At 41.0% G+C, this 9,794-nt stretch overlaps 1 protein-coding gene across 1 annotated transcript; it reads right to left on the bottom strand.

Moving 5' to 3' along the window:
- Positions 1–4,484: 4,484 nt before the first annotated feature.
- Positions 4,485–8,670, bottom strand: LOC139642440 (prepronociceptin-like). Its single transcript, XM_071517263.1, has 2 exons — positions 8,545–8,670; positions 4,485–5,099 (listed from the first exon to the last, which is right to left on the bottom strand). Exons 1-2 carry the CDS (start codon positions 8,662–8,664, stop codon positions 4,485–4,487), a joined length of 735 nt encoding a protein of 244 aa, XP_071373364.1. The 5' UTR covers positions 8,665–8,670.
- Positions 8,671–9,794: the final 1,124 nt, after the last annotated feature.

Here is a 9,794-nt window from a genome sequence, read left to right as displayed (position 1 = left end):
ATAACAACGTCGACTTCCGGTCTCAACCTTCAAAATCAACCGTTTTGCTAATTCAAACTACAGAAATGGCAAATAAAGAATGCATTTTAGGATGAATCTATGGTATATGAGAGTACAGTTGCTGTTTGCGAAATCTCATGTTTACAGCATATATGAATAGCCATATTGGGCTTCTAAAAAATATACAATATTTCAATCTTAAACCAGACAGCTTTGAAGGGAGTCAACTATCTAAACGTCCATTTTCATCTATTTCTGTGTCCCATTTGTTCATAATGACAATAGACTGAGAGCCAGATTTCCTGTGTTCAAGTCATTCAGAATATATTTTAATAATGTAATATTTTTTTTTTTTTTTTTTAGAAGATGGTAGCAATGGATAGTTGGTTGACACCCTTGCAAGCTAGCAGCAGCATTTACCTGACTTCCCGTCTACATTTTCTAAAATAAAATAAAAAAAAATTCTAGGTCATGAAAGTACCAAAGAAATATTAATTAACTTGATTTATGTTGTACGTTTCAAAACATAGATTACAACGTACTTAACTAACAGGCAATAAAAAGAGACATGACACACAAAAAGAGACATAACACACCAAACAGCAGTGAAAAAAAACAGTATTGACAAAGAAAAAAAACCAAAACAGGATAAATGTCAATTTACACCAAGGTCTTTTGTACAACTTGGTTTTGACGTTTAGACAAATGATTTAAAGGATGATTTACACAGTCTAAGGAACAAGGTCCAAAAGTAAAGGGCAAATGTGTAGTGTGTATAAAGTGTATAAAGTGTTATGTTTTCCCAAAATTACCTTTTGTAACGTTTTCATGTTTCATGTCTCATTTCGTTACCATTATCATTTACCATTTATTCTCTCGAGGGAAATTCAGTTTGCACGGAAAACACTGTCATTATACACAACACTGGACACCATTCATGATTAGTCAACAGCATGTGAAATAGCATTTATGCTTTCAACAATATCCCCATTAGTGTAGTACTACGAGTAGTATTACCTACTAGTAATAGTATTATCAGTCTGGTATCTGTCTGGTCAGTCTTAGTTCATGGAGAGGCCAGCATCATGCAGGGCAGAGGGCAGCATGGCAGACAGTATTCACATCTTACATAAGAAGAATTCTGGTCTGAAATGAGATATCCAAAATATGAAGAAAGTCATACCTACTGTATCCAGGGCCTGGGCCAGGTAGATTCACACCTGGGCCTGCAGAGGTGGTAGCAGAGAGAGGATCCTTAACACTACCCTACAACATCACTGGATACCATGTACTAGGATTTGACTGATAGGGGTTTTGAAGGCCGATACCCACACTTTTACATTTTACGTCCTAAAATTTGGCCATTTTCTTGCCAAAAATTCTTATCCTTATTCTTAGTCAGGGTGGAAAAGCCTCTGAATCTGCATTTAGACCATGGGGCACTACAACTCCCCATTGAAAGCCAGCATATTACAATAATCATTATTATGATTATTCTACCTATGATTATGATTATTACATATTCATATGCACCTGTGTGCAAGACGTGGACAATACTGCAGATCCCATTTTTTTTAAAGGCCAATATTGAGCTCATATATTGGTCTTTTTTTTTTTTTTTTTTTAATCTCTCAATAGATTTAATTTATCACTAACAGATACATCCTGAAGCTGTTGAATAAAACCCAGCTGGTCCTTTCAAAACCCAGAATGTATTTGTGTCTAAAGCATGGAGAACTAAGCCTTCTGGAACACCTGCCAGACTTTTGCATTAAATCTTTTTTTATGCATTTATGTGCTGCTCTATTCCAGAGGGATTAAGAATGAGTGAGCAGGTAAGGGTTCAGTGTCTTGCTCAAGGACACTTCAACAAGCAACAAGGCTGTTGCAGGGGTTGAGCCTCTAATGTTTGAGTTACAGGATTGTCTCTAGTCTGTGATGGACTGGCAACTTGTCCTCTGTGTTTCCCTGCCTTCCACCCAATGCAGTGGTGTCCAACCTCTATCTCTGCTTGAAGGTGTGCTAATTATTGAAATCATCTGCTGTAGTGTTTGGAAGGAAGGAAAAACAGCAGATTCTATCATCCATGGAACATGATTGGACACCACTGGTCCAATGCATGCTGGGATAGGCTCCATGCAGCACCCTGAAGCCAATGAATGCATGAATGATTGTCTCTCTTACCACCAGGACAGTGGCTCCCCACTCCAGTCCTCTGGACCCAGAGACCTGCTGGTTTATATTCTAGTCATCTAATCAAGGACTGATCTACACTTGGGACACCCGGTCAATACAGTTAAGTAGAAGGATAGAAATCCAGCAGTCCAGAGGAACAAAGTTGGGAACCAGTGGGCCATCCGGTACCCCAGTGGTGTCTAATCATGTGCCATGGAGGGCAATAGTCTGCATGTTTTCCTTCCAACCAAACGCCACAGCAGCTAATTTCAATGATTAGCACACCTTCAAGCAAAGAGGGAGCAGCTAATTCGTGAAATCAACTGTTCTAGTGATTGGTTGGAAGGAATGGCTCATGGTTGGACAGCACTGCTGTACCCCAACTCTCTGGGCCCTTTTAAAACACACCTTCCAGTAAAGAAAAGTCGTTTCTGTCACCTGCTTTTTACTTTGCTTTTTTTTCTTTATTTCTTCCCGTTGTGTTTTACTTGCTTTTTGTTGTCTTTTTCTTGTAGCACATATTTGTAACATTCACCAATTTACAATTTGGTGAATTCAAATCCTCTGACTGAGTACGGAAAGTGAATGACAAACGCTCTCCCCACCCTCAACAACTACCATTAAAGTGCCCTTCAGCAAGGCACTTACCCCCAGTTGTTCCAATGGAGCTGCTGTGTGTAGCCCTCCCCTCTCTGCAGCTCCTTCCTAACAAGAATTTGGAATAAATAAGAATGTGTTCTTAGTCGAATAGCCTGGTTATTAAATAGAAATGTGTTCTTAGTCAACCACACAGGGTAAATAAGAATGTGTTATTAGTTGACTAATCAACTAGCCTGCTTATAAAATAAGAATGTGTATCCTTAATAATATGGTTGTAGCACATATATTAAAGGATTTTTAACCTTTTCAATAAAGAAGTGTGCCTTGGACTGTTCTTTTGGGGAGATCAGCCTTCTTAACCACAAACAATGAGCTTCATTTCCTCTTTTGCCTGTTGATATGTATACCTTGACTCCAAAGAACACCTTGTATATACCTGGTAAGCAAAGCAGCGCTCCTCAGCCTCACTCTAAGAAATAAATACTATGAATAAAACACCTCAAGACACAGAATCAGTTGCTGCATGACAAGCCACAAAGGAAATAGTAAACTATCTTTATTGACATGTTCAAATTCAGCTATTTACAGGTCTTTTTAGTGGGCAACAAAACCGATTCACACCAATACAGTTTAAAGAAAATACCAAACACTGTTTGTACATACAGTATGCTGGCATCTGTGCACAAGAGCCAGACTGAGACCATGGTCACTTTTATAGACACAATGTTAGTTTTGCAGACAGATCATTGGCATATATACGCATGAATATTGAGTCTTGTATAGTCTTTCAGTTTGGTTTTGCTGTGATATTTTGCAGCGGATTGAAGGAGGGATATGTTAATTAAACCTGTCTCAACAGCCCTGTCTCAGTAGTGTTTTGGCACAGTGATAAACCAATGAATTTGTATAACTAGGTAGACTAAGGCTCTGCCGACAAATGTTGAGATTGTGTTATGCATGTTAGCCACAAGGTGGTAGTATAATAAAGAGTGTGGTCCTGCTAGGCCTGAAACCAGAGGTGCTTACACATTTTCAATACCAAGGCAGACCTCCATGTAAGAAGATTTCGCCCTGGGAATCCCCATCTTAGGAGAGGTTTGTTTTCAGGTATGATCGAGTATAGAAAGGAATACAATAGGTAAAGATATGATACTTGGGATCAGAGAAGCAATAAACACACCTTCTCTCATTGTGCTCGCATCTGGCAGATAAACTGAAACAGTGAAATTAAATCCTTTATTTTGCTGGAAACGACTCGAGGACCCCCAAGGATCCTAAACAGCCAAGGAAGAAAAGTGTTTCTGGTGTTATACTACTAAGACAGCTAATCAAATGAACCAAGTTCCTTTAACTGGTACATCTCCACTGAAAGGTCAAGGTGGTCGAGAACGTCTCTAGGAAACTTGTGACAGTTAAAGGCAAATGGTTTGTAACATTAACAGGGACAGAAAAGAGAAAGGATTGTTATTCCTATGTCTTGGGGCTTGAGTACTCCAACAGGAGTCTCAGATGTATTGTATATATACACGTTCTTCTTAGAACTCATTACAAGCTTAATTTAAACTTTTTGGAAAGTGTACTAGTTACTTAAATGACAGTGTAGTCAGAGCAGGCCAATTTTGACAGGGTGGTGATTTAAATAGGAAACAAGACCAGTGAAAATACTTCTGGGGCATTGTTTTATGGCAGAGGCTTAAAGGTGCGATCTGCTAGACCTCATTCTGCTGGGTGAGGTCCTCTGACACGCTGTTGAACTCAGTGGCGCGGGTGCTCATCCCCAGGTACTGCTTCAGGAACTCGCTGAATCGTTTCTGGTTGTTCCACTTGCGGGCCGACTTCCGGACGCCGATGAAGCCGCCGTACCTCTTCTGGTACGACCTCCCCGGAGAGATCAGCTTCTTGTAGCCGTGCCTCCCTTTGAGGAAGCCGCCGAACCTCTTGGAGACGCTCAGCCCCACTTCCCCCTGCCCCCTCGCCGCCACGTCGACGTCCCCGTCCTCCTGCCCGGCTTCCTCCTCGTCCTCTTCCTCCAGGGACAGGGCATTCTGGGAGTTGTAGGCGGCGTTCAGCCTGCCGCCCAGATCCCTGTCGTCCACTCCGAGAGCCCTGGTCACGTGGTCGAACCTCTGCAGGGCGACGGGCGTCAGAAGGCCTCCCTCCACCTGCCCCTCCTCCTCGGGCAGCAGGGCCTCCACCTCCTCCTGAGCTCTCTTCAGCATGGCGCCCCCTATGGAGACGGAGGAGAACGGCGACAGGGTTGCCTTGCGACAGAGATCCCAGGTGAAGGCTGGGGAGATGTTGCCTTCGCACTCGATGAGACACACCTGACAGAGAGGAAGACGAGAGCTTGTCAGCCTTTAATTCATTTGACATTTCATTTCTGAAGACTTCATATTCAAAAACGCAATATATTACCTAAAGCTCATCATTTAGTATCTCTGAAATATTGACGATTCAGTCTATATAGTTGTTATTATTTTGTTAACCAAGAACATAAGTTGCCCACTGTCCTTTAAAAAACACAGAATTTAGTTTAATCTTGTGCTATCAATCATTTTGAAAGAGTACTTGTCATAAAACTCTTCGTATACAACTTCCAGTTGTGCCTGGCCCTGAAAATGTACACTTTTACATTTCATTTTATGTATGTATGTTTTAAACTTCAATATGTTTAAGTATTCAGAGCATTAGATTAATTTCTGGAGGTCGTTTGTGAGTGTCTAGGAAGGTCCCAAAAAGACCAGAATATTTATCCTCCCTTCCATCCTCTTCATCCACTGAAAGAATTCTCATGGACATGGTGTGTGTGTGTGTGAGAGAGAGAGAGAGAGAGAGAAAGAGAGAGAGAGAGAGAGAAGGTTGTTATGTCTCAGAAGCTTGCCAGAATAAGACTGAGGATTGCTGTAATGCTTAAAATGCCACATTTGTGAATGAACACTGACTGTACAAAGGACCATCTACTGTCACCATGAGTCAGCCTGACAGGTGAATCCAGGCTCTGATCCCTTATTGATTTACCTGTAAAATTCTCTTCAGTCTTGAAGGAGAGATGGAGATGAAGGAGAGGAGATGCAATGGGGGCATGGATTCAGGAAAGGTCCTTCAACAGTCATATATTCTTGAGCAAGACCATTGTAAGTCCCTCTAGATAACAGTGTGAGCTAACTGCCTAAAATGTAAATGAAAATAAAACTAAACTAAAAACATTGTCTGCCTGGATTAGAGGAAGGTGTGTGATGGCTGCTATCATGAAGACTCCCTGAATGTGTTTAAGATCAGCTGCACTCAGCATCACCAATGTAATTTCATACAGAAGCTCTCTTTATCACAGAAGAAAGCTGTGTGATCACAGTCTGTATCTTCCTACAAAGAGGGAGGCAGTACCCTGGTTATTAGGGAGACAAGGGCTTGTGACTGGCAGGTCATCAGTTTGAATCCCGGCCTGACTGGGAAAATCTGGGCAGGAACAGAGACTCTGTGGTTGCTGTTGTCCTGCACCAGCATATTTACTACTAAGAGACTACAAATCTGTGAAATCTGTGGTTATGTGTACGATGCAATTTTCAAAATCGGTTTGGATTTCAAATGTCTTTTGGTGTGTCCTCAGCTGAAACGTCTGAAATGCAGAATAACCAGAGAGGAATAACCACTAGGCATCGCGCATTGAGAAGGGAAACACTCGCACATCTATCCTCAGGAATCAATTAGCCACCACAAATTAAAACTCAAATGCCAAGGGGGTAATTTGGTGAGTCAGAGACGGGGAGGGAGACGGAGGGATGATGGGATGAATGCAGGGAGGTGGGGGCGAGGGGATTCTACTTGTTTTATCATCAAATTGAAAGAACTCCCGTGGAGAGATTGTGTGTGTGTGTGTGTGTGAGAGTGTGTGTGTGTGTGGTTTTATGTGCGCGTGTGTACGTGCATTCCATATAAGTATGTGTGTGCGTATTTGTGTGTGTGTGTGTGTGTGTTTGTTTGCTCTATTTGCTCTATTACATTGTGAGATAACTATACCATAGGGCATTAGACCTACACTGGCCAGTAATTGGTTCCAATGTAAAGGGAAATGCCACCACACTCCTGTAAAGTGGGGGGGGGAGGACTGACTGTGACTCTTGTTGCAAAGAAACATTCATAGCTGCAAGCATGTAGGCCTACTTGCTTTATGTCAGCACATCTGATATATAATAATCAGTTAATGACCACATCAAACCTCCACACGGGTAACAAAACCAAACATCACAGTATGATACAATATGGCCAACTAAAGCAGGGCACAGTATACTCTGCAGAGTGATGTACTATATCCTATAGTTTATCGGCACAAATAAGACACTGATAGGTCAAATAGCAAAACAGTCTATAAACACACAAATGTATGAGCATTAAATCAAAAACAGAGAAAGTTTTTTTTCTGATCTTTGAGTTAAAGTGAATGAAGTTTGATATTGCGCCGCCACGCTTCAATGGTGATGGCAAGAACAGCATGCATGCCGGTATCTTTATTAAAGTGAATTAGTGATGAATCACCCTCATGCATGAATCATACATCAATAATAGCCTAATTTTTACGCATGATCCATGATGATGAAGATAAAAATAGAAATGCATGGCAAAAAGTTTTTTCAAAAAAAAAAAAAAAAATCACAAATCATGTTTTCAGGGGAGCTCATGTCTTATTAAGGGGAGCCAAGCTCCCCCTGGCTCCCCCGTAGTTCGCACCCTGCAGATTTGTACAGGTGAGAGAAAAAAACAAAAAAACACAGATGACCAGCAAGGACACACAACTCAGTTGGGGAACAGAATTGAAATGACAACAGAACAAAACAATTATCCATTTTTGATGTTTGAATGGATTCATTTCAAGTTTAATTGTAAGTGGTGGATTGAGCTTCAGTGTGTAAACTGTGGTCTCTCTATGCTAATTGCTTAATTCAGACGCCACACCTGCAGAATGCAACATTACTCCTGTTAGCATTCTGTGATCCTGAATGTGTGTGATGAGCCTATGTTTGTGCACCTGTGTGTACGTGTGTGTGTGTGTGTGTGTGTGTGTGTGTCACTTTCAGGGACACACACCAGACTTAAGACCAGTTGATTGGGGACAGCTTGTGCAATTGGGGACAAAAGCCGTGTCCCCAATTGGTAAAAAGCAGATTTTTGGGTCAGTGGTTAAGGTTAGGGTTAGGTTAAGGTTAGGGTTAGGGTTAGGGTTAGGCAAGTAGTGGTTATGGTTAGGGTTAGGGTAAGTCTCCAGGAAATGAATGTAAGTCTATGTAAATACCGCAAAAGTGACATAAGTAAGACTGTGTGTGTGTGCGTGTGTGTGTGTGTATGTGTGTGTGTGTGTGTGTGTGCGTGTGTGTGTGTGTGTGTGTGTGTGTGTGTGTGTGTGTGTGCAGTTGTGTGACAACAGAAACAAATATGTCAGTTACAACACATAGCATTGTGTTCTAGGTTTCCTTGGAGCTCATAATAAGAGATGACAGACTGAGTTGGTGGTAAAAGTGTTTCTTTTAAGCCCCAAATGGCAACTATTTGATTAAACCCTAACCCTTTAAACTAAACTAATTTAAACTAAATGCTCTTCCCTTCTCTGTTGCAGCTCCACTTCATGATTTAGGCTGGACTTTTACATACAAATCTTGCCCGGTGCCGCTTTAACACAGTGGAGCTCCACTCTGCCTCTAATCTACTATGTGTGTGTGTGTGTGTGTGTGTGTGTGTGTGTGTGTGTGTGTGTGTGTGGTAGTGCGGGCTGCTCACCATGGTGTTGAAGCTGAGCTGTTTGGGCAGGATGTGGCTGCAGGACAGGCAGTCTGTCTGGCAGTCACTCTGTCCTGGATCACACAGACAGAGCAGCAGCAGAGCCACCACAGTCTTCATGGTCCCACTGTCTGGACAACACAGGACAGAGCAAACACAGGCGTTCAGTATAATAAAACAATTTGATATACTTTACTCATCTTCTTTCCTCCCTCCGGTTGGTGTGCAGGATCAGCCAGCTAGTGGAGCAGGTAGGGATTAAATATCTTGGCTGTGTTCAACGTCAACCCCATATAATTTTTTAATTAAATTTTTTTTTTTTTTTATTTAAACCCCAGTGATGACCTTTGACCTTTAAATCACACAAAAAGTGGGGCAGTATTAAGTTAGGAGCCATCTTGAGACCTTTGTTTCTAAAGCTGTCATGTTTTTGAGGATAGAGTCATTTGTATTCCTGAACCAGAATCAATTCAGGCAGCAACATTTCTCCAAAACAACATTTTGGTAAATGAAAACCTTCAAATATACTGAGAGTACACAATATTAGAAAGTAAACTGAAAGCCCTGATCCATTATAGATTTCACCTGTTAAATCCACTTCTGTCATGAAGGACAGATGTGAAAGAAGCATTTTTAAGCCTTGAGACTGAGACACGGATTATGCAAACGTTTTTTACACTGAATGTCATTAGTATGTATATCAGTATTACAGGAGATATTACATATTCAGTCAGTAATTAATTTGCCAGTTGAGAGACACAGATTCCAATCATATTGCATACACATATACATGCATGCAAATGAATGAATGAATGAATGAATTAATGTTCCGGTCATGCCACATCAGTTGCTTATCCTACATGGGATTATATGACCCATTATATTGTTATTATGTTCTGGACAGCCAGTTAGTCCTCCATGCCAAAGACAACAGCATACAACTTCCATCATACTTTGTTAGTCACAATTACAGAAAGAAAAGGACAACACAATTCACCTCACGTTCACACAATACAATTCACATCTTTCTTGTTTTCTCGTGTTATTTATTTCTTATGTATGTCAGCTGTATCATTGCACCCATAATCATCAACTCAATCAAATAAAACAGCATCATATTGTGTGTTTCTGCTATATTAAAGTGTCTTTTTGTGGTCTGCTAGAGATAACTGATGGCAGAAGGTCACAGAATATTAAATGAACATTTCCAAGTCACTCATAATAACATGTTCCCAATACAAGCAGGGTAA

This window comes from Centroberyx affinis, unplaced genomic scaffold, assembly GCF_046629955.1.
Source record: "Centroberyx affinis isolate AG114_WGS23_722 - 3 ecotype Tasmania unplaced genomic scaffold, CSIRO-AGI_Caff_v1 ptg000482l_1, whole genome shotgun sequence".
Taxonomy (NCBI): Eukaryota; Metazoa; Chordata; class Actinopteri; order Beryciformes; family Berycidae; genus Centroberyx; species Centroberyx affinis.
Note: the sequence above shows the minus strand (reverse complement) of the source record. Positions and strands in the feature narration are given on the sequence as shown.